Here is a 26,017-nt window from a genome sequence, read left to right as displayed (position 1 = left end):
GCGATTATCTCTTAACATTGTGATGTCATCACGTTTCCATGGCGATTATCTCTTAGCTTTGTTGTTGCTTTTCTTTTACCCATTGTGATGTCATCATGTTTCCATGGCGATTATCTCTTATCTTTGTTGTTGTTTTTCTTTTACTCTCTGTTATGTCATCACGTTTTTATAGCAATTTTCTCCTATCTTTGTTGTTGTCCTATCTCATTGTTATGGAAATGACATAGTTATATCTCATTACGATGACATCACAATAAGATATTACAACAATAACAAAGATAGGAGATAATTGTCATGGAAACTTGATGATATCACAATGACCAAAAAAAGCAATAAGAAGGAGGGCTATGAAAAAGCTTTATGAAGCTGATCAGTTTTCAGATATATATTGCAACACGTTTATTAATTATTTTTTTTTACAAATTTTTCTTTATTATCACCGTATAGGCACAGTCACCACACTTATAAAGGAAAAAAAAAACTCTGCTTCAAAAAGAAAGACAGTTTTATTTAGTTTTTTCTTTGTTTTTTTAATTGTAAAAGTAGCAAAAATGTTAAAATCTATAAATAGTAAACCAAGGTGAACTGGGTCAGCTTCTAGTGTTTTCTTAAGGTATGCTAAAACAAAATGATAACAACCAGAAGAAACATATTGTTTGCCATTGAAACCTGATGACAGTTTAAAGGGTGCAGATTTTACCAAATTTGTTACCTGCACCCTGGTGCAGGGGGAGGGAGACAATATTATTTTATATATACTGTAACTACCCCCACAAGCATTGTACCACCTGCACCGTGTGGGAAGTTCCTAGTGTGGGAGGTCTAGTTGGGGTACTTGCAGGGGGACCCTGGCCATTATTATTTTTTTTAATTTTTTTGTAAAGGGCAATAAAAAATGGCAACATATTCCTTAGCATTGTACAATAATTGCATGCATACATTAGGCACCTTAGTAAAGGGAAGTTATTTTTAAGTAATTTGCTGCACTAATAGAGCAGATTTTCAGCAGAAGGCAAATTTTCACCATCCATTGCCCTTATTAGGACTGGTTATTTTTTGACCAAGGGGTAAAACCATATGGCTCTTATTTGTACATTAGAAAAGCAGAAGATTTCTAAAGCTAAGTTTAATTCAGTTTAGAATAGGTACCTGCTTAAAGAGTCTACCTTGACGTGGTGGCAGGCTTAATAACCCTTTGGCCAAAAGTATTTTTTTACGGTTTTAGCGCTCATGTCTGTGCGGCCTTTGCACCGATGGGTGGGGGAGTGTGATGGGTAATTTAGGTTAATTTTCCTTGGCATGGCAGGTCGGTTGGGCAAAAGATCTAGGTGGGTGGCTTGCATGTTAGTCAGGTGCTATAACTCCATTCTGAAGCTATAAATCTGGGGCTAGCAGCCGCAGGGTCAAAACGGTATACAAAATTTTCAAACAACCCGCACTCCAATTTGTAGTTAAACAAATGATTTTTATTTATGCATCATGTCTATGAAGATTCTCATTCATCCAGGTCATGATATACAGTATCTAGTAGAATTAAGTCTAAAACAACTGGACTTTTCTGAGTTTTTCTTACACCTGTCAGTTTCAGCTAACACCTAACTGAACAAGTTCAATGGAACCATTGTGATTGGATGTCTGTGACTCTACTACCATCAAGAGTTTAAATACCGGGGAATTCCCTACCAGTCATTTGAACTATTTGCATCTGTACATCCAATGTACAGATGCATTAAATAATGTGTTTATAAATACACATTATAAAGTACAGCTAGTAACGTAAGTTTAGTACAGGTATGGGATCTGTTATCCAGAATGCTCGGGACCTGGGGTCTTCCGGATAAGGGATTTTTCCGTAGTTTAGATTACCATGCTTTAAGTTTACTAAAAAATAATTTAAAAATAATTTAAACATTAACTAAATCCAGTAGAATTGTTTTGCAACGAATAAGGATTAATTATATCTTAGTTTGGACCAAGTACAAGGTACTGTTTTAATATTACAGAGAAAAAGAAAATAATTTCTAAAAATTAGAATCGTTTGTTTGGAGCCTATGGGAGATGGCCTTTCTGTAATTCAGAACTTTCTGGATAATGGATCCTATACCTGTATGTTAAATACAGAGTTCTAGCCCCATTTTTTTTAATGATATGGTTATTCTTGCTGGACCCTATAAAAACAAAATGAGTAATGGAGAGTGTTTTGTTTTATTATTATTTAATTATTATTTTTTTTTATATCCATGGCCCTTAAAAGTTGTACAAAAAGGATGGCCCCAAAAAAATTAGAGGGAACATTGATCACAAGCAGCTCAACTTCAGGTCTCTCTGCTACTTCCTAGTCACACGTGAAGCTCAGCTCTCTTTTGCTTTCTGAGCACTCTCTCTGACTATGAAGGCCTAAAAGTGGTGCCAACTAGGCATGCTCACTGCCTCCAATTACTAGTTAAAGAACGGCAGCAATTTAAATTTAAAACAAAAGTTAATATGAAAATTGTGATTGGCTGTTAGTGGCCCAACCCACTTTTCCTATTGTTAAACTGCAGTCCCCCAGTGACCAGCTTTGCAAAGTTTGGGGACTGAGGCATAAAAATTGTGGGACTGACAGCATTTTACACTTCACCATTGAAAGTAAATAGGTGAAATGGGATTGGCTGTTGGTGGGTCTGTCCACTTTTTCTACCAGCAAATACCCAGTGACTCACTTTGCAACAACCCTGGAATTAATACTTAAATAATGGCATCAGTTTAAATATAAACCAATTAAATTTAATGGGTGGAAATGGATTGGCTGTTGGTGGCTCCGCCCACTTTTTCTAACCCTGAATACGTAGTCAGCCAGTGACTGACTGTGCAAACTTTGGGAACCCTGACATAAATAGTGTGATAAAGGCAGCGTTTTAAATTTAAACCAAAAAAATTCAATAGGTGAAGTCTGATTGGCTGTTGGCGGCTCCACCCACTTTTTAAAACTTAAAAATTCAGTCCCCTAGTGACCCTGGTGTTAATTCTGTGAGTATGGCAGCAGGTTGCATTTCCCCATTGAAAATCAATAGGTAAAATCTGATTGGCTGTTGGTGGCTCCACCCTCTTCTTCTAACTCTGAATTGCAGTTACCTGGTGACTAGCTCTGCAAAGTTTGGGGACCCCGGTGTTAATACTGTGAGAATGGCAGCAGGTTGAATTTTCGCCAAGTCAATAGGTAAAATTTGATTGGCTGTTCACGGCTCCACCCACTTTTGGGCATCCAACAATCATCATATTTTCATTCAGGCTGAGCCCATGACTATGTGATTCACGTTTGGGGAGTGTAGCCTCAAAGCTGTAAGATTGGTAGCAGTTTCAATTTCCCCCATTAAAGTCAATAGGTGAAATTTGACTGGCTGTTGTTGGCCCCTCCCACTTTGGGTAATCTAAAAAATTTCGCTGTTTCACTCGGGTGACCCCATGATTATGTTATTCATGTTTGGGGGGTGTAGCTTCAAAGCTGTAAGCGTGGCAGCACTTTGAAAATCTTCCCTGTCAAAGTCAATGGGAAAATTGTAGCGTTCAGAGCGGTGCCACAAAAAGATGGGGGACGGGATCACTTAGAAAAGCACAAGCAACCTGCTCCGCTATAGGGTGAAGAAGTGTGGGAGTTTGGGTGTTGTACCCGTAAAAATCTAGGAGGAGTAGCGTTTAGAAAATGGGGGTCGCGTAGAAGAAGAAGATGAAGAAGAAGAAAAAGCGGAAGAATAAGTCGAAGAACAGTATGTTGGATTTTTAATAAAACCCCAGGAATTGAACACAAAGCAATAAATAAGATGACAATTGGCTAAATGACAGGGACACTCTGGGGACAATGCACCTAAACTGGGGCTCATCAGCTGAATAGAATATCAAAACTTTTTGTAAAACATTCAATATACAGTAGTTAAACCTGCAGCCAGTAGTGATGCCCCCCCCATTAAATAACAGTTCTCTCTCCCACAGCAGCAGCAGAGCTGTCTGTCCTACTGGGCAAGGAGGTGCCTAGCAACCGTTGGAGGCACTGCTAGCTCATTTGCATATGGTGGAAGAGTCCATTACAAAGAGAGAAATATGTTCATTTAAGCTTTGATTAAGAAACCTGAGGAACACGCAGGAGTAATATTGATGACACGCACAACACTGTGCACTGAAAATGGCAACCATTTTGTTTACTCTCCACAAGGCCAACAGGATGGGCAATTCAAGGTCTCTCCCCTCAGACATGCTGGCCGCCCCCCCCAACCCCCCCCCCACGTTAAGTAAACTCTTAATCTTTCAGCATTCTTGACTTCTTGACAATCCTATTCAGCCGCTTGTGCAAAATACAACCTGCTACAGCTTCCCCACAGACAAGGGACCTCCATCTTTCTTTATTCACAACTCTAGGGGCCTATATAGGAAAAAGGCACACTATTTATACACTTTATTAAACACACCAATAAATACAATGCACTAAATGAAAGCAACATTGGGGCGTAATATAAGGCCAGCTTATTGACAACTTTCACAACTACTAGGAGTCCTTCATGTTCAAAAATAGGATAATAATATCCACAAACTGGGGGGGGTTTGCTGCGCCTGTGCTGTAGGTAACAGAGAACAGCCCTAAGGTACAAGACACAATGAAAAGGTGCTGTGTTCGGGCCTGCGGGTAAGAGGCAACATCAGCAGGAGCTAAAACACTTGCGCAGGGTGAGCACAAGCACTGCAGAGCCTACAGGGAACTCCCCATGCTCGTGGCTTAAATGGGTGCTTCACCTTTTGCTATGTTACAGAATGTCCTATTCCTTGCAACTTTGCCATTGCGCTTTATTGCTATTTTTTGTTCTATTTGAATACTTTCTGAACTAAGTCTTCTTCTTTGGACTATTTTCAGCTTTCAAATGGGAGTCACTCACTGACCCCCAACATCCAAAAAACAATTGTTCTGCGAGGCTACAATTTTACTGTTATTGTTAATTTGTGTTCATTACCTAACCTATATATATATATATATATATATACATATACCAGTCTCTGACATGCCACTGCCTGGTTGCTAGTGTAAATAAGACCCTAGCAACCGGATAGCTGTTGAAAACCAAACTGTAGAAGTGAAAAACAGAAACCTAAATAAATGAAAGGATAAAATAAATGAAGACCAATTGCAGCCAGGTGGAAGCAGGAAAACATTGAGGGGGCCTATTTATTATGCTGTGTAAAAAAATGGTGACAAAGTGCATCACTTTGAAAAATAAGGTGCACTTATGAAGCAGTACAATGATTTTCAGTGATGGTGAGGGGTGGTATAAAGGTAGAGGAGTAGAGAGAGAGAGAGAGAGAGAAGAAGGGAGAAGTAGAGAATAAAAGTGGAAAGATAAACCATAACACCTGCCATCCTCCAGCTGCTGAATTGTGTGCCTGTGTGTGTACTTGTGAAACAGAGCCGTGTGATAATTGTGGAAAAATGAAGAAGCTGGCTTATGGGCCTCTCACATCAGCTTGTCTGGATGGACTACGCTACTCTAGTCGGTCACTGACCCCTGCGTTTGAAAGGCACAGGAAGGGGGATGCAGGAATGGAGCGGTGCTGGCTGTGACACAGTAAAACATATTACAGGGGAGGCTACTAGTGCTGCTGAGTAATTCTCCTTATAGAGGAACTTCTTCTCTGTATTCCTTTCTCTCGCATTATTGGTGCTTATTGATCATTTTTCAGTGGTCTTATTGGCATGTCTGGCTTGGTGCTCATTGGCCATTTTATGGCGATTGGCCATTTTTATAGTCATTACAATGGCACAGCTGGGGTTAACATTTTTCGTATTAATTATACTGGCACGGCTAGGTAAATTTACTGAGTATCCATCCTCTGTGGTAATTATTCTGACACATCTGGGTTATGTTTTGGTGAAACAGGTGTGGTGTTTAGCGGTGTGGCCAAAAAGTTGGCATAGTTAAAAAAAAAAAAAAAATGTTGCCATGCTGCATGGAGCAGCATAATAGGGCCCCACTATTTGGATTTTTGCCCAGGGCCCACCAAGGCCTTGTGGGACTTGTTGGCCCTTTACCTGCCCAGAAGTCAGTGTCCCATAATGTGCCCATAAAGTCTTTGTGACGTGGTTGCACTTAGCCTTTATCAATGTACAATCAAATATAAATCCAACTTTGTCCTTAATGAAGTTTTTGCCCACTGTTTTTCCAACTCTGTCAGTAAGGTGTTGGTTTCAGATGGTGCCGTCTAAAGTCTTTGGTTATTGGTTTTCATTCCTGTTCACTGGGAGGATTAGATGCGTACAGGATGTTTTTACTGTGTCACAACCAGCACCGCTCCATTCCTGCATCCCCCTTCCTGCGCCTTTCAAACTCAGGGGTCAGTGACGGACTAGGGTAACGCAGTCCATCTCGACAAGCTGATGTGAAGGGCCTATAAACCAGTTACTTCATGTTGGTTTGAAAAACTTGAAGTCACTGAATGAAATCTAATCTGTTGTTGGCTCCGCCCACTTTTTCTAACCTTGGACCACAGTTATATAGTAAATACAACTGTGCAAAGTTTGGGGACCCTGTTTTTAACAGTGAATGGCAGCAATTTAAATTTCCCCACTGAAAGCCAATGAGTGACATCTGATTGGCACTTGGTGGCTCTGCCCACTTTTTCTAACCTGCAACTGCAGTTACCCAGTGACTAACTCTGCAAAGTTTAGGGACCCTAGGATTAATAGTCAAAGTCACCCAGTGACAAACTGTGGGCACCCTGGCAATAGTGTGAAAATGAAAGCAATGTAAATTTAAACCAAAAAAGTTCAATAGGTGAAGCTTGATTGGCTGTTGATGGCTCCACCCACTCTTTAAAACCTAAAAATGCAGTTCCCAAGTGACCCTGGTGTTAATCCTGTGAGAATGGCAGCAGGCTGAATTTCCCTTTGAAAATCAATAGTTAAAATCTGACTGGCTGATGGTGGCTCCACCAACTTTCCCTGACTCTGAACTGCAGTTACTTAGTGACTAGCTCTGCAAAGTTTGAGGACCTTAGTATTAATATTTAAATAATGGCAGCAGTTTAAATTTAAACATATGAAGTCTATAGGTGAAATCTGATTGGCTGTTGTTGGCCCCGCCCACTTTCCTAAACTTGTAACGTAGTCACCCAGTGACGAACTGTGCAAAGTTTAGGGACCTTGACATTAAACATGTGAGAATGGCAGCAGTTAAAATTTCCCTCTGAAAACAATGAAAGAAATGTGATTGGCTTTTGGTGGCCCTGCCCAATTTTTCTAACCTTGACTATGTAGTCACCCAGTGACTGACTGTGCAAAGTTTGGGAACCCTGACATCAAACCAATAAAATTCAATAGGTGAAATCTGATTGGCTGTTGGTGGCTCCACCCACTTTTTCAAAACTAAAACTGCAGTCCCTAGCCACCAACTGTAAAACGTTTGGGGACCCTGGTGCTAATACTGTGAGAATGACAGCAGGTTGAATTTCCCCATTGAAAGTCAATAGGTAAATTCATATTGGCTGTTGGTGGCCCTGCCCACTTTTTCTAACCTTGAACCACAGTTACCTGGTGCCTAACTCTGCAAAGTTTGGGGACCCCGGTGTTATTACTGTGAGAATGGCAGCAGGTTGAAATTCCGCCAAGTCAATAGGTAAAATCTTATTGGATGTTCACAGCTCCACCCACTTGTGGGCATCCAACAATCATCATATTTTCATTCAGGCTGACCCCATGACTATATGATTCAAGTTTGGGGGGGTGTAGCCTCAAAGCAGTAGGATTGGCAGTAGTTTCAATTTCTGAATAAACACGCAGGGGCTTTGCCCCGCTTGCACTTTACTTGTTGTGCCGGCTGATTAAATTTTTTGTCAGCAGTTTCAATTTCCCCATTAAAGTCAATAGGTGAAATTTGATTGGCTGTTGTTGGCCCCTCCCACTTTGGGTAATTAACAAATGTCGCTGTATCACTCGGGTGACTCCATGATTATGTTATTCAAGTTTGGGGGGTATAGCTTCAAAGCTGTGGCAGCAGTTTGAAAATCTTCCCTGTCAAAGTCAATGAAAAAATTGGGGTGTTCGGAGCGGCGCCACAAAAAGACTGGGGGCGGGATTGCTTAGAAAAGCGCAAGCAGCCTGCTCCGCTATAGGGCGAAGAAGTGTGGAGAGTTTGGGTGTTGTACCCCTAAAACTGTATGAGGAGTAGCGTTTAGAAAATGGGGGGAGCTAAGAAGAAGAAGAAGAAAAAATGGAAGAATAAGCTGAATTCAAAGAACTGTATGTTGGGGTTTTCAACCCAACATAACAATGAAGGTGGTGCTACCCCGCTTTTCTCAGCTCAGATTCTCAGTGTGGTTTCACTGTTGGACTCATCCAAGCGGTTGGTGAACTGATCATTATGTATGCCGAAGTATTGATCTCTGCACTCAGTTAATGCAAATATTTCTCCATTGATCTTCCACTTACCTGGAGGCACTTTTCCTGTATTGCTGCAAAGGAATTCAGATACATTTAGAGAGGATTTAATACCTAAATATCAGTTGTTAACAAACCTAAATAATAGTCAAACAAGTCAGAAAACAACCAACAACTGTATTTGCAGAATTTCTTCCCATTTCTTTTAATTTAGGTTAATTTCTTGCACAAGCCTTATTGTTTCCTGGTCATGAATTTATGGTTTTAGAGACCATACTGTGTACCTGTCAAGATGTCATGGTGGCATAAAAGGGTATATAGTTATAGTATATATATATAGTATAAGAGGTTTTATATAAATCCTGAGTGCATTTTTGTGCAGAGATAAAAGCAAGATTATTTCATCATAAATCATTCTCAAAAAGATACTGACATATCCCGGGCAATGCGCTTTTTTCAAAAAGAGAATTAAAAATGTGTAAAATCATGTTTGTATCAGTTTATCATTTTCAAAATGCATTATGAGGTTGAAGAAAAGGCTGATAAAGAGAACTGAGGGAGGTATGAAAAGAAATATGTATTGTGCTTTACTATTGCTTTTCTTTCCTGACCATCACTGCCACTATTAGTTCAATATTTTTTCCTGACATCCTTATCCTCTGATGAAGCAAAACCAACCAATTCTAGCTTTTGACATTTACATGTAGATCATAATAGGATGAAATGATCTAGTACAGACTTACACAAATAAATCACAAAAATGATGGGTCAGACTACAGTTTTATACTGCATCTTGATAGATATTGTCCATAAAGTGGCTCAGTATGAGAGAACTGAAATTCCTAGCTTCCAGCTAAGTTATGAATGTGACCTTAATACTTACTCCAGTGCTTCTCCTTGAAATCCCTTAATTAAGGTAAGTATGTCACAAAGTGTTTTAAATTGTCAGATGGGAACATTAACAGAACACAATCTTGACTTTGGATGTAATATTCTTTCCATCTTAAATTAAGGTTGGACTTTGTATTGTAAAGCTATCTGTGGAACGGTTTTAAAACTCTATACAATTCTTCATTTATGGCCCATACTATAGGCAGATTTATTAGTTTTCTAATTAGTTTCTTTCTAAATTCAATCACTAAACGTTATTTTGGTTAAACTTAATTGGATTTTTTTCAAACACAAGTTTTCTTTATCAGTCACTAGCACATACATGAAAACTCAACTTTGAAAAACCTGATTGCAGCAAAAAAACATTGTTTCATTTATTATTAGAATTTGACAAAAGATTAAAAATTAAAGTTTGAATGTTGAAAATAAACCTTTTAATTTTTTTAACTTTAAAAGAAGCTCAACATTAACCACCTATTTTTTTCATTTGAATTTCAAGATTTTTCGATTGATAAATCTCCCAAATTCGAGTTTGGAAATTAAAATTCAGGAGTTTTTTTACTGTGCTTTTCTCAAACATTGAAAAAATGTAATCTCAAATGTGATTCCCCCTTGATGTTTGAATATGTGTGTATATATATATATACATACATTGATTTATATACATATGCACTCGTGTATCCAGGTGAAAGCTTGCCTGGGTGCAGTCCATGATTGTATATGAACTTTGCAGAACTAAGAAGTTCTTTGCAGAACTTATTAGATATTGCTGCACTTCTCACACCCTCCCTCCTCACCATGTAATTGTGTAACCAGTGCACAGGCATGAGCATCAGGTCCCCCCATACTGGCACAGAAACAAGATTTTGGCAAGATACAAAGAAACAGTGTCCACAAAATGGCACCTGCCTGCTTGCTGCAATTGTGAATTCCAAGGCTAAAGAAAATAAGATTAAAATAATTTTTATAGTGTATGTGAAGTTTATTTTACTTGACAAACACAATAGAAAACAATGTGGAATTATTTCTTAGGGTGACAGGTCCTCTTTAAGGCTCCAGGCATCCATCCCCCTTTTATGTTCTTATTAGGTGACCTCAGACAAAAGCATTTAAGGTAGAATAATGCAGGTATGCTAAAAACCATTGGAATCATCACCCCCATCACACATTCATTTGTAATACGTTACAGAAGTAGATCATTCCGTTAGAAACCTCAGAAACTGAGTGATGGTTCATTCAAAAGTAAATACAGTTGTCATGGAGTATAATACAAATCCTTACCAGGTCTGCCTGATGGACAACATTTTTCTCCTCTCGTAGCAACAGAACAGTGCTATGTTTTGAGATGATCAACAATCTAATAAAGCCAGGGCTTTACAATGGCTGCAAAAATTCCCAGCAACAAAATTTGCTGAGTGAGGAAAAAGTGAATAAATGAAAGATGTGTCAACCAAGGCCTCAGTTTCACCAATGTTTACCATATCTTACTGACTGAAAAACTGAAAGTATGAAAAGATCTCCCTTATTAAAACATTTATTAGTTAGGGGCGTTTATTTATGCTTTTATAATGATATTTTATAAAAGTTATATATTGTCATAAAAAGGGCACTCTTATTATGGGGCACATTTATCAATCCACAAATGCTCTGAATGCGTCTGAATGCGTTTTTTTCCGTAATGATCGGTATTTTTGTGACTTTTTCATCGCAGTCGCGATGTTGCGCCGAGTACGAAAGTTTCGGATTCATTCAAGCTTTGGTATCGTGACTTTCCTTGGGCCAGGTTGGAGTTGCAGAGTGCCATTGAGCCCTATGGGAGACTTTCCTTGGGCCAGGTTGGAGCTGCAGAGTGCCATTGAGCCCTATGGGAGACTTTCCTTGGGCCAGGTTGGAGCTGCAGAGTACCATTGAGCCCTATGGGAGACTTTCCTTGGGCCAGGTTGAAGCTGCAGCGTGCCATTTATTCCTATGGGAGGCTTCCAAAAATCATGCAAAGTCGGAAAGGTTTTCCCGCCGTTTACGATCGTTCAATACGATAAAGTCATGATAAAGTCCGAATTTTTCCCATTCGGGATTCGAATTTGTGTTTTGGTAAATCTGCCCCTTTGAGTTAATTTTATTGTACACATACACAGATTTACAGAGATTGAAGCAGCCCTGAGTTTTACTATTATTTTATGATAGCTTAATTAGTAATACTATTAAGAATTGGTCAACTATAAGGTAACATATTTATATACATTTTACATTGACTTTCATACATTTGTTTAATACAAATAAAAATAATTAAATATGAGCCAACTATATGGAGATGCCAAAATAGCTATAAAGATATTTTTGGCCAGTTTAACAGTTTCCACAATTTTGCCATGTGGTCTGTATCACTGGAAAAATAATCATGATTATTACCTCTTGCTTTCCATGTGAACCAATGGGTTTAGGGCCCACCCCAGCCAATCCCTCTTTTTCTTTAAGGAGCAGTCCCAGCACTGAGTTGGGAAAAATAATAGGGGCAGCCTCGGGGCACCCCAACAACAAATCCAGCACTGAGTATACAGTTGTAAAGGTGTCAGGTGGCACCTATAAGAGGGTTTTAAAATACTTTCTTCTACAAGCTACCAACAGAGTTTGGTTGGTTGGTTAGATTAAATTGATGGATTTTACCTGCTAATGTTTTACAATCACCTCTTACCTTTTCTTAAATACGGCACCCCAGAGCACACTGAGCATGTGCAAGCCTTAAATAGTAAAGGGTAGGTTGTCAAAGAAAAGAAGAATAAGGAGATACTCAGTACAGCATTGATCTTCACTGGCAATGGCTGCTGTACTTTTGAACGGATGCAGTATTTCAGTGCATAGAGTACTTAGAGCAAGGTTCTTAAGGGCTTTATTTTCCCTTTAAGAAGATGCTATTTAATGATTTAAAAAACTTTGGACAATTTAACTACAACTAATAAATGTTACAGGCCACACTAAAACTAGCCTTTACCACCACTTGGTGCCTTAGAAGAAGGATATTTCTGTTCCAGTCCTTTAAATGGCCAAATTCTTTTTGAAAGCATCTTCAAAGCATGTGCTTAAATGAAAGGAATAGATCATTGCAGAAAGCCTGGGGACATTTTGGGTAAAAAAAAAAATAAGAGTAAACATTACATTTTTCACACTGAGCAACCAAGACAACAGCTCTGAATTGAAAAGTCATAAAACCAGAATACCACACATAAGAACTGTTTGTTGTATGCAAACATGAATTATTCAGAAAATAGGTTTTGTTATTGTTGAATCTTGGTGCACAAGGTTTTCTATTTTCCTATACAAGTTATTTCAAACATAGAAACAATATAAGGACTGCAGCGGCATTAATTTGAAGACGTTATTACCTTTCGAACTGGAATAGCTATGGCTTTGCAAGAATCTAATTTCCTAAACTAATCCAAACACAAGGTAAAGCATGAATAATAAGGTCCCAGTTTCAAGGTCGTTCTAGCTAGCAGTACAATCCACCATTGTACAGTTACTTTTGGAATTGAGAAAAAAATAAATTCAATTATAGTTTAACATTTTAATATTTGGGGCCCTCTTGAACTCCACTCCCATCAAATTAAGATTCCTGCCTTGCATGCACTATTTCTGCGGGCAGCGATATCTCAAGAGTTCAGCACTTAATTGGGTTAGATTGATTCAGTAGCAAAGAAGATGAGTGCACATGCCTCAAAGACATGAAAAAAGCTTTTAAGAAATTAAAACATCACCTAGAAGCCTGTTCTGACTTGGACTAATAACATAAAATACATTTTCCAGCCACCTGTGTCAAATAGCTATGATTGTATTGCTTTTAGGAAGACCACATTTAACTGTCAGCGTGTCGCCAAGAACATGATGACATATAAAAATACATTTTGTTGCCTGCCTGCAAAACAATGCAGGGTAATACATTTTGCAGGGAAATATTAACAGAAAGGCAAAAGATCTATATACACCATTGCCTGAAAACCACAGCAGATTACCATCCAATTTTTTTTTCCTTTAGGGCTCACAACTATGGGGTGACAATTGTCCCAAATACATTTTGTTTACAAACAATACATTCTGTGTAGAAAAATATCCCCCATGTGCAAACTGAATTTCTCTCAGGGCATACACAATATGTAATTGTGGCCATATTCAATAGTAAACAATATAAAATCGCACTTCTACAAAAGTACAAAAGGATACTATAATTCCACAAACTGCATTCTGTAATGTTTTGAAGTGTATTTTGTCTTTCATGTACAAAATGCATGTAATAAAACAGAATGAATTATGCAAAAAAAATAGCCATAATTTCTTTTGTAGAAAATATGTACTTGGGACAAACAGCATACACACAACTAGTCCTATAGCAGTTGCTGTATAAAAACTGAAGTGGCAGAAGGACTCATTCACTAATAACAGTAAACTATTATTTATTTCACTTTGTATGGGGGGTTTACAAATAATGTGCAGATATAATTTATTTCTGTTATTTTGGGGCCACATCTCTGGCCAAGACACAGCCATAAGCACTCTCCAATATACAGGTCAAGACAATAAGGCAAAGAGGAAACTGGCTTGGGTATTTTTTCCTTCTAGAGCTAATAATAATTAATGGTATACAGCAGGCAACTTTACTTGCTTCACCATGATTGATTTTTATGGATAACCATGAAATACCCTCATAAATTAAGCAGCTGGATTTCAGCCCTGAGCCACTGCTGCTAATGTGAAGAGTGGGTTATTCTATGATCTTGTTTTTCATAGTACATACTGCTTCTATGGTAATGTATCAAACTTTGTGACAAGACAGTGTCTCTTAAGGTATGCATCTGTGGATTTAGATTGCAGGCATTTTGAATCATGGCTTTTGGGCTATTAGAAAAGTTATAGGCTAAATAATGTGTAGAAACTATAGGAAATTATTGCAAGCTACATGTGGAAAGTACTCAGAAAGTAATCATCAAGAATTCAAAGTGTTTCTAACTTCAAGATATAGAATATAAGTGGAATGATTAAAAAGAATGTGTCTGAGACAGGGACCCTTTCATTCTGTATTAAATGGTATGACCTTGTGGGGTGCTCATGAAGTGTTGATCTGATTATGAAAATAATTTTATCAAATAAATCAGTTATTCATTATTTCTTAATTTATGCCATCACATGCACATAGCATCTGAACCGATGTGTTTAGAAGTCCTGTGTAGCTCAAGCTTTGTATATTGTATTAGTGTGGTTAAGGAAAGGCAACTGGGACAATGCCACAGTCATACATTTTACTGATACCAAGAGCCAGGTCAGACTTTGACTAAAGAGAACATGGAGAGCCACAGCATGACTGGTGAACCATTATAATGGAATGATAAATAAATCTAACATTCAAAAGTAATTTTGTTTACGTTTACAGGTATAGGAGCTATTATCTGGAATCTTTTGTTATTTATAAGTCTGCTAAGAATCATTTAAACATAAAATATAACCCAGTAGGATTGATTTGCGACCAAAATGGATTCATGCAGCTTAGTTACTATCAAGGTACTGTTATTTTTATTATGATTTTATTGTTAAATATACATTTTTAAACATTAGATTAATTAGCTTAAATTGTACTCTATGGGGGATGGCATTCCTGCAATTCAGAGCTTTCTGTATAATGGGTTTCTGGATAAGGGATCCCAAGTTGGGTTGAAAAAAGTTCCCCCTCCAAATGAACCCTAGTATACACATACAGTAGTTATACTGACCTTTTGATGTACTTACATAAATAACTATATACTATATACAGTACCAATACCTATAACTAACAGTAGCTCTTAAGATCTAAATCTTAAGATCACAATAGCCTTGGATATTATGCTATTATGTCAAAGAACCATCCAAGCCATTCTTACAGGCATAAATAGAATCTGCCATCACAACATCACCCAGTAGGATATTCTACAATCTCACTACTGTCAACGTGAACAACCACCTACCCTTCTTCAACTAAAAGTTCTGTGCTTTGTACTTTCCTATAGGAAAATTGTTTTGTAAAGAGTAATCATGCCCCCCCAGTGAAAACTACTCCAACCTTCACAGTTTTTCCTCATAGTTTAAAGGGGACCTGTCACCCTAATAAATCATTACAAATTCTTTCTTATTGAGTTAGTCAAGCAAAATAAACTTCACTTACACTATATCAATTATTTTAATCTTGTTTCCCTCAGTCTTGTAATTACACAATCACAGCAAGCAGGCAGATGCCATTTTGTTAATAAGAAAAGCTTTGCATCATGCCAAAATCTTGTGTATGTGCCAGAATGGGGAACCTGATGCAAATGGCCATGCACTGGCTACACAATTAGATAGTGAGGAGGGTGGGAGAAAGTGAGTGCTGAATGGAAAGTAAAAGTAATTGTAGGCATAGAGGCGGGGCAGGCAATATATGATTGACAGCTAGAAGTTTTTAATGCTTTTATAATGGGTATGGATGTGGTAATAAAAAAAATGAATTTGGATGTTTAATGTGAACAGGGCTTTTATGATGCAGTTTTTTATGCCTGGGTGACAGGTCCACTTTAAATCCTCCATCCCTTTTACCAGTCGACTTGAACTTCTCTGCACTTTCTCCAGCTTATTAATATCCTTCTTAAGGACTGGAGCCCAAAACAGCACTGCATACTAAAGGTAAGGCTTCAGCAGGGATCTATATAGGCCAAATTATGTTTTCATGCCCCATGTTAATGCCCTATTTATGCAAAGCAGTTCTTTATTTGCTTTAGTATTCACTAAAAGACATTGGCTAGAATTACACAGCTCTTTGTAATCTATCCTTCAGTCAGTTTTCTATCTAAGTACAAATATTATGTTCCAGGCCAATATTTAACCAGTAACCTTCTGTGTGGTAGTGTATCAAAAGCTTTACAAAGTCTAAGAAGAATATATCCACTGCCATCTATATATTTAGTCTAGGTTTCTGTTCTCCTCCCCTTAGCCTCAAGGCAATTAAATTAGCCTGGCAAGATCTATTATGCATAAAACCATGCTGGCACAAATTCATAGTATGGAGATTTTCAATGTATTCAAGCATCTTATCCTTTATTACCCCCTTCAGCTTTCCTACCAGTGATGTTAAGCTAACAGGCCAATCTTTTTCAGGCTGAGAACGGGATGCATTTTTTTAAATAGCATCACTGCAAAGTTTTGACCCACTCACACACAGCACTGCTGCCAGCTGCCAGCTCTGCTCAAATGGCTGTATCAAAACTGCATTTAAACACTACAATCGCCACATTAGCAATTCTTTCTCTGCACAGTGAAGAGGTTTGGCAATCACAGAGCGAAGCTCATTAATAAAGGTCCCACCCCTTCTTGCTTAATTTTTTACTATTTACACATTTAAAAAAAATAATTTTGGATTTTATTTTACTCCTTGCTGCAATACCCTTGTTAATCCTATAGTGCTGACATTTTAAGGCAGAATTGGCAGTACCATTTTCTACTAAGAAACTAGTAGAAAGGAGGATCTTTCTTAAAGTCAATAGCAGGCAGGATGTGTGTGATGTAGGATCAGTGCTGTGATGAAACCCTAGCCCATGTTATGTACTCACAGACTGTACTGTTTAAGAAAGATTTCAATGCTGCTCTGAAAATATGTGATTTAAAAATCCCTGGCACCAGAGGAAAGCAGGGCTATACATCATGTTAAGACCTCAATGCCTCTCACATTTAGTTTAGCCCTTTTTAATAACAGAATCTAATACAGTAAGGTTAACAGATCATTTAGAAATCAGAAGCACTTCTAATGAATGCAATTTGCAGGGCTTGACTGATTGCAAATTGCTTGCATATATATTAGGTTCAATCAGTGCAGCCCTGATAGCTAGCTTTTTTCAAATGATACAATAACCTTGCAAATGTAAGCTCTCATGAGCAGGGTGCTCTTCACCTTCCTTTTTAATCAGTTTGCTGTTTTCTGTTTGTTTGAGATGTACACCCTTACATAATATTGTTGCTACCTATACATTATATGGCACTTTACTGTGGTATGCTATCACTCAAAGCAAGTACTACAAGTTTCTTCATAACAAGGAAACACTTTGGGATTCGAATCCGAATTGGAAAAATTCCGATTGGAAAACAAACATTTTGTGACTTTTTCGTATTTTTTGCGTTTTTTTCGTCGCCGTTACGACTTTTCGGAAATTGTCACGACTTTTTCGCAACTATTACGAACTGCGCGAATTGTTGCGACTTTTTCGTAGCCATTACAATTTGCTCATATCTTGTCACAACTTTTTCGTATTGAGCGCTCGTAAACTGGGGGCAAAATTTCAGACTTTGCATGATTTTGGAAGCCTCCAATAGGACTCAATGGCACTCTGCAGCTCTAACCTGGCCCAAGAAAAGTCACGATACTGAAACTTGAATGAATCCGAAACTTTCGTACTCGGCGCGAAGGCTACGAAAAAGTCGCGACAATTCGCGCAAGTTGTAGCGCTACGAAAAAGTCGCAACATTTTGCAAAACAGTCGTAATGGCTACGAAAAAAGTCGCGTCAATTTACGAAAAAATCGCAAAATACCGATCATTACGAAAAAAACGCATGCGGACGCCTTCGGACCGTTCGTGGATTAGTAAATCCGCCCCTTTGTGTGCCAGATGAAAGTAAAGATGCAGTTAAAAAAATCACCATATTACAACAACAAATATTATGACATATTACTCAAAATTTTGCTGGGAAAGAGAAATAGCCATCAACATAATAATAATAATAATGATGATAGTTGTAATTGGTTAATTAAATGTTGACTTAGTTAAAAGGTTGGTAAATCACAGAAATACAAATGCATAAAGAAACTTGTGGGGAAAAATAATCAATGAAAAATAATGTCCTCGGGCGAAATGAAAAAGAATTCTTTGTTTTTCTCTGGTTAAAATTATAAATGCATTGATTTACTTTCCTTATGTTTTTATTAGTGTTTATAATAGACTTAGGTTATGTGTTTGTTTAAGTATTACTGGATTGTTGATCTACATTCTGTACTAACGCCAGAGGTTCTCTACATTCTTGCATTCATTACTTGGTAGCAATGAAGTATGCCAAATACACAAAACATTTATCCTAGGTATACATTTGAATGACCTAAGGATTTAGGGAAAAGTTCTTTCGAGCAGCACTAAGCAATATTATATTAATCAAAACCAAATACTCTGAGGCATAATTAGCATAAAGGGCCAAAAGGGGGACAATTTTTTTCCTGACCAAAACAAGACAGTGTGGTTCTCCTGGGATCAATACCTGCACTGCTTCTATAACTCAAATCTCATGTACAGTGTAGTAATTAACTTTTTATCATCTGTGTGTGTGGGCTAAATCAATGATTGATTTAGCTTATCAACCTCTAGAGCAAACTCATAAATATTGCACGCAAGACTGAAAGCCAGGCTTAATGATTACCTGATTTATATGTGAATTCATTGACCTACCTGGAAAGCACCCTTCTAATGAGAGAATGGACTACATGGCTTACAGAATGAACAACTGGATTAGGAGAATTCTACCTAGCAATATTGCAAATAATATTCAGAGAATCATAACAAAACACTTGGTCCAATATTTGATATCTCAGTCTCATATCTCAGGATACAGTTAACCTTAACACTGAGGATTCATGCTTTCACAGTTCCACATCTTGTGTTCCCCCTGCTGGTGAAAGCCCAGGCATGCACATTATGTGATGATCAATCCCAGAGAACCCTGCTAGCATCAAGTACTAGTAGAGAGAGACCCAGAATGGGCCTTCACTAAGTAGAAGAGTAAGGTGAGGGTGTTGTAACTACACCTCTCTTAATGCTATACAGACAGCGGGCGCCAGAGTTTCCTGCAAACAAAAAAAAATGTTTATTTAACATCCACAGGGTTTACTTAGAGCACAGTTTCTCAGAGAAAAGTGGTACAGGCAATTTCAAATCCATAGCACAATACAGGCTGACACCCCCTGAGGACAGACTTGGCAGGAATTTCACTTAATCTCTGCAACAACCCGTAGTGGCCTGGATCCCCTCAGGAAATTACTCTGACCTGATTCTCTATACACAGGAATACCTACACTACAGGCAATATGGCCTGGGAGAGATACCTTCAAAACTGCCAGTCCTATGTTAGAGCTCATACCTGCTCTTTCTAGTTCAGCCTTATCTGACTTACAAAGCAACTAAGGGAACTTAACCTGTAGGAATTTAAAGCCATAGGGGCTATTAACCCTATGGATCCCTACAGTTACTAAAGTTTTTTTAACCCGAAATCCCATGTTCTAGGTAGTGGTGCAAATAGAGATCTATAATAGAAAAATATTTCTTGCAACAACAGCATGTTTTCCCACAAAGCTGTACAGAGATTATAAATCATTCACTGCCACAATGGAGGTCCCTATCACAATCTATGGTGAATTTTTATCAGGAACCTATGAAGGCTAATGTTCCACGGGGTGAGTTAGTCGCCAGCAATAGATCTCTCCTCCACCTGGGGTTGACTAACCTCTCTAAAATGGCTTTCCACCAGCAACAATAGGAATCACCAGTCGAAAGGCACAAAGTTGCCTGTGGGAGGAAACTTTGTGCGATTTCAGAAAGCCGAAGATGTAGGCCTTTTCACCAGCAACTCCGATTGTTGTAAGAAGCTGGAGTACCTGCAGAAAGCCTACTGTATACAGGTATAGGACCCGTTATCCAGAATGCTCAGGACCAAGGGTATTTCGGATAAGGGGTCTTTCCGTAATTTAGATCTCCATACCTTAAGTCTACTAAAAAATCAATAAACCATTAATTAAACCCAATAGGATTGTTTTGCATCCAATAAGAATTATTCATATCTTAGTTGGGATCAATTACAAGGTACTGTTTTATTACTACAGAGAAAAAGGAAATCTGTTTTAAAATTCTGAATTATTTGATTAAAATGGAGTCTATGGGAGATGGGCTTTCCGTAATTTCTGGATAATGGGTTTCCGAATAAGGGATCCCATACCTGTACAAGCATAAGGAGAATATGCAAACTTTTTGCATTGAGCATCCTGGATGGAATCAAACTTAGGACTCTAGAGTTGCAAGGTGGCATGCTAACCATTGTACCACCAGAGATACATAAGAAGATAATGTATATATGTTTATCTCTTTACTCAGCAATCCTTATATAGCTTTATGTCTTTAAACCAAATTAAACTCAACCCCTGTAATTGTTATCAGAAGACTGCTCAAAGAAATCAATTACAAGAATTTCTCCCACCGTGCAAACTCTTAGTCCGATCCCTATGATGCCTTTACTTAATGTGTGATGAACCCCCTCTAGTGTGACATTAAAAGATCTGCAGCTAAGGTGATAACAGCTCCTACTTCAAGGCAATTGGAATTGCAAGAGAGACAAAAGCAGTGAATGTGTAATTCTGCAGGTAATGCGAAACCATTCGGCCGAAGACAAGCAGTCAAGCTTTTCAGCAAATCATTGCCCTAAACTTGAAATATATTTGGCTTTTCGTGTAATACTTGGGTTTTCAGAGATGTGCACTAACGCTGTCATTAGAGTGATAATAATCCACTTTGGGCATTTTTCAGACCTTGGAGTGAAGAGAAATTGGATTTAAGATTTTGGGTTATTTTACATCTCTGCTTAATGTTTTGTACTGACAGAAATTTAGTTTGAGGAGCAAGGTGCCTTCAAATGCATTTAAGGATGGAGACAGCTCTGAATGGTAAAGCGGTACATGTGATAGCGATGTGTTTAGCCCTTACATTATCTGAAAGTAAGTTGGAGAGCCAAGACAGCAAACCTATGTATATATTTATAAATTTCATTGTATGATAGCAAATGTGTATCTTTGTGTAAAATTCATAAGAACAAAAATTTGCATTTATGTGGTATTCTTTATTTGGTGTTTACATTGCAAAAGTATTATTTATAATTTTAGGCCCTATTTAAAAGGAGACATACTAAAGGCCCTGTTAGACGTATGACCTACTAAAAATGAGAGGGCACATATACGGCCATAAGTGCAATGTCACTCACAGTTAATGGGTTTTTTTTCCCACAATGCAGCATTTTTACCCAGAGTTTTAGGATCATTGTGGTCGCAAGGATGCAATGTGCTTGATGCATTTGCACTGCACATGCCACAGTTGCACCCAGTTCTGGCTACTGTGCACACTTTTCGTCACAAATAAGATGCAAAAAAAGATGCACCATTTCTGGTATACTGTGTTCAAGTGGTGTCTGTGCCTAATTCTCGAGGCACAAGTGTGGTGTACCTAATGACACTGGGTGTGAAGGAAACCCTGGAGCTACCTCCTGGTCAGGAGATAGCGGAAACTCCATGGTTCTCCTGCCTCAATAGGTACAGCAGCTCTTAGTTTAGAATGGAAGGCAGGAAGGACTAAGCAGCATCAAGCACAAATATAGGAAAATGCAAGGAGCACTTTTTGATGCAAGCACCTATGAAGGGGTAATTCATCATCATCAGCACCATCCTCATCATTTAGTTATGTTTAGCATAATGAAGAGAGTGCTATTCTGAGACAATTTGCAATTGGTCTTTATTTTTTATTTGCATTTTTTTTTAAATTTAGCTTTCTGTTCAGAAGCTATCTATTTTGGAATTTCAGCAGCTATCTGGTTGCTAGGGTCATATATAACCTAGCAATCAGGCAGTGGTTTGAACGAAATACATATAAATAGAGGAGGGCCTAAACAGAAAGATAAGTAATAAAAATAACAACAATAATAAAATTGTAGCCTCACAGAGGAATAGTTTTTGGCTGCAAGGGTCAGTGATCCCCATTTGCAAGCTGAAGAGTCAGAAAAGGAAGGCAAATTCAAAAATTATAAAAAAAAAATGAAGACCAATAGAAAAGTTGTTAAGAATAGGCCATTAAATTTAACCTATAGGTGAACCATCCCTAATAATAGTGGTTTAACACACAACTGACTGGGGGAAAGTGCTGTAACTGCACTTCTGGGTGTACATGAGCCCTAATTATGTTTTTAGATAGACGTTGTATTACATAATAGGGGTCATTTAAGAACCACAGGGAAGTGAAGTGTGCCCCTTAGTTCTTACTTACAGAGCTCTTGCACCCCAGGGGTTGCAGTTGTCTGAACTGGGCACCTAAATGCCTACCCCTGCCTACCCCTCACTAATACAATACTGACTAACACTGCCATCGCTGTATTAAGGAAGGAAGCCAAAGGTCTCTGTTCTCCAAAAAAAGAGCACAGAGGCCTGTGGCTATTTGTGGGGTTGTTTTGCACTTTTAACCAGTGCATTATAATTATATGTGTGCAAACTATAACATTTCTGCATGGGGTCACTATATACTTTCTGGGCTTTTCTTAAATTCCTGCAAAGGTTTGAATGTGTTCAAACAAAGCAATAATTTGCATTGCACATTTTTACCTGCTTTTATTACACCCCTTTGCTTGCACCTAATCCACAATCCATTTTTTATAAGTGCACCTATTTAAAGGAAGATTTAAGTGATTGCTTTTACCCCATCTTTTTTAATGTGATATTATACAGCAAGAGGTTAATAAACACGCCTGCGTTTTCACTAGTTTTTTTAATTTGTTTGCTTCTTTGAACTAAACAACAGGTACACACCTCTTGATTGAAAGGATTAAAGAATAGAACAGATTGCACAAGGTAACTGCAGTTCATTACATGTTATATGGCGTGTGTGTGTTTTCCTGTGACATCCGGAGCTTCTAGTGAAAGAGTTGTGATCTAGTAGGAGTATACCTGTTGCTATGGCAATGAAGGCACAACAGAGGAGAGGTAAATAGGACCAGAGAAGCAGGAAGAGCAGTCTGGGAGACGTGGGAGAGTGCCGGCACATTCTGTTCTGTTACAATATGCAGCAGGTGAGACTCACTTACCAGGCACTGTCCTTTTGCAAAGTATTTAAACCAGTAAATTATGAGAATATATCTAATTTCATGTTGGCATTGGGTGTATAAAAGAGAAAAAAGACTAAAATATTTCAGAAATGGACCATAAGATGGAGTTATGTCTCTGTGCAGTATCAGGGAGCCATTTCACAAATGGCTTTAGCCTTAAACTGGAGTAATAATGGATTGGAATGTTAGCTGCGGGCAGCAAATGACCTAGCCATCTCTCCTCATATGTAATGCAATATTTAAATGATTTACTCTGGCAATGCTGAAATGTTGGCGCTCTTCTCTTCTATGACAAATGATCTTAATTTTTCTGAATGTCACATTATTACAAGGAAAATGGAGTTAGAGCAGATATATTGCGGCAATTTGTTCTGAAAAACAGTGAATTATACGATATTTTCATGTAGCAATTCTTAAAGAGCACTTATCCAGCAATCCCTCTAATTTAATGTCTTTAATATGCACTTTTAAAAAGAACTCACGGAGAGGTGGGTGAGTTTACACACAAGATTTTCTGTGCCCACCACAATTTGTGTGCATGCACAAGCTCACAGATTCAAGGGAACATCGCGCTCAACAAAATATTAGTTGCATAGAGCATTTTAAAGAACAAAATCAAATTCACTAGCAAAAGTGTTAGACGACCCCCCCCCCCCACCCCCCTGGCTGCCACTCTAAACTTACTGAAATGTGCACTAAACCAGGGTGATATACTGTGAGTACTGTGCTACCATCTCTGCTGATGATCCTCTTTGCTTTCCTGGACAGCCATAAAAATAGCAAAGAAATGGCACATATGCAGATCAAATATTCATTGCAATAAAGTATAATAGCGAATATCAGGTGCAGTCAAAATAAAGGCAGAGTGTTGTAGCACCACTGTAGAGACTGATGTGGAAAAGTCTCCACCTAAAATGGCCCGGATCCCTACAACTGACTTGAACCAGGGAGGTTACACTTAGGGCGAAGACAGACAAAGCATATATCCATTTCTCTCAGCCCTGCATTTTTCTGCCTGGCTGAGAGAAGCGGATTCTGTTCACTTTTTGTGTTTTCCAGGCCGACCTCCGATCCACTCTGCTCTGTGCGCACACATGTGATTCTGCATAGTAACAGCAAAGAAGGATGTGGTTGGGGATAAGACCTTAGGGATTGTTAACCCTATGGGTCCCTAAATCTCCACAGGGAGATTTCAACATGTAAATTACCCAGTGGTGGTGCAAGTGGCAAATTCCTTTTTATTAAATAAACTGTCACAGCCCCCAATTATAAGCATGGGAATGTACCAGACCATGTGTTACTAAAAAATGTGGGTTGCTTATTTGTAGGTGGCAGTAAACCTGATTTTATTGGTATATCCCCCATGTTTGGGATCTTTGAATTGAGAATAGTGGTTTATTTTTAAGCACCCAACCAAACGTATCATTCTTTTATAAAATCTCCTGTCCTGATGCAATCTGAGTTAGCATTGTAAGTAGTCACTAAAGGAACCCTGCCATTCTTTCTATTGACTATTATATACAGTAAAATATACAAACAGATCAAATGGTATTCCCCCTTAAGCATTTCATACCCAGCCTATGATTAAGTACCAGAGAGTATGAAAAGCATAAGGGAGAATACCATGGGGTCTGTGTGTATATTTTCTTTTTAACATTACAGGATACTACTTTGCTCATATTGCTTTAACCCTCTATTGGAGGGATTTAACGAGTGCTTGATTGTATCTACGTTCGATTAAATTTTGGGGCGTTTAGTCCAGGCCTTTATCACACACTACTCTTGTGACATAATTATTTTGACCCTCAGCAATTGGCTATACGGTAAACCTTTTTTGGTATAAGTAGGGTGAAAGCTGCTTATAATAGTAAATTGTTCTTGTCTGTCAGTAATAAGTGTGTTTTCCTGCTTTATATTTTCAGGGGGTGCCAAACACATTGGTGCCTAAGTCCTCCAGTGAATTTGACTTGACTTGTCTTTTAATGTTATTGTGATATTGTATAGGTGCAATGCTTACTATTTTTTATGCTGAAAAGCTGTCATTGAATGTGGTTTATGAGCAATGACTTTGAACCTAGAACTGATTTATGACCTGTAAAACATAAGCGTCCGATGAAATGTAAAATAGACCTAATTTGTTACCAAATGCTTTACAACAGAAAATAAGTTATTTCATAGAATGTATATATGCCAAAAGCACTGTGGCATAAAATATCAGAACCGCCCCTCCCCCTTTTTCATCATTTTTACTGCCCCCTGATTCAATAAAAATGTGGTCTCCAAGGGTAAAATGTGTTTGAAAAGGCTTTAAAAAAAGGGGGAATTTATTTCATACTGTGATTTTACTTTCCTGGCTATTCCCCTTGTCATCCATTACTAACAGAAAGTACCAAAAGTATACCTTAGGGTGGGATCAGAAAACAAAAGCCAGGTACCTGAACTCTCATTAAGGCTAATTAGGAATGGATTACCAACACTGATATATAATAACATCTGAGACTATAGAGTACATATCTGAATGCAAATTGTTCTGTTACAATAGTAGGTAGAATATTTAGCCAGTCCTAAGGCATAAAGTGACAATTTTATCTCCCATAAACACAGGAAAAGAATCTCCTCCAGAAAAAAACGATAAGTGATGTGTGTTGATAATGCGGTATAACGGATAATATAACCACTGCACCTGCTCAAGTATATACTTTCCTTTAAAAAAGAAGCAAACCAGGCATCAGATGTATATGCAGCATTCTCTCAGTGAAAGCCTTTACACTAGAGCACACAAACTATTACGC

General features: G+C 38.1%; 1 protein-coding gene across 1 annotated transcript in view; it reads left to right on the top strand.

Annotated features, from left to right (window-relative positions):
- Positions 1–23,011: 23,011 nt before the first annotated feature.
- erich6b (glutamate rich 6B) overlaps positions 23,012–26,017 on the top strand; it is a 60,994-nt gene continuing 57,988 nt past the window's right edge. The window contains exon 1 of the mRNA XM_018091671.2: positions 23,012–23,189. Coding sequence (XP_017947160.2) covers positions 23,181–23,189 — 9 coding nt within the window. The 5' untranslated portion in view covers positions 23,012–23,180. The remainder of the gene's footprint in view (positions 23,190–26,017) is intronic.

The sequence above is a fragment of the Xenopus tropicalis genome, chromosome 2 (assembly GCF_000004195.4).
Source record: "Xenopus tropicalis strain Nigerian chromosome 2, UCB_Xtro_10.0, whole genome shotgun sequence".
Lineage (NCBI taxonomy): Eukaryota > Metazoa > Chordata > Amphibia > Anura > Pipidae > Xenopus > Xenopus tropicalis.
Note: the sequence above shows the minus strand (reverse complement) of the source record. Positions and strands in the feature narration are given on the sequence as shown.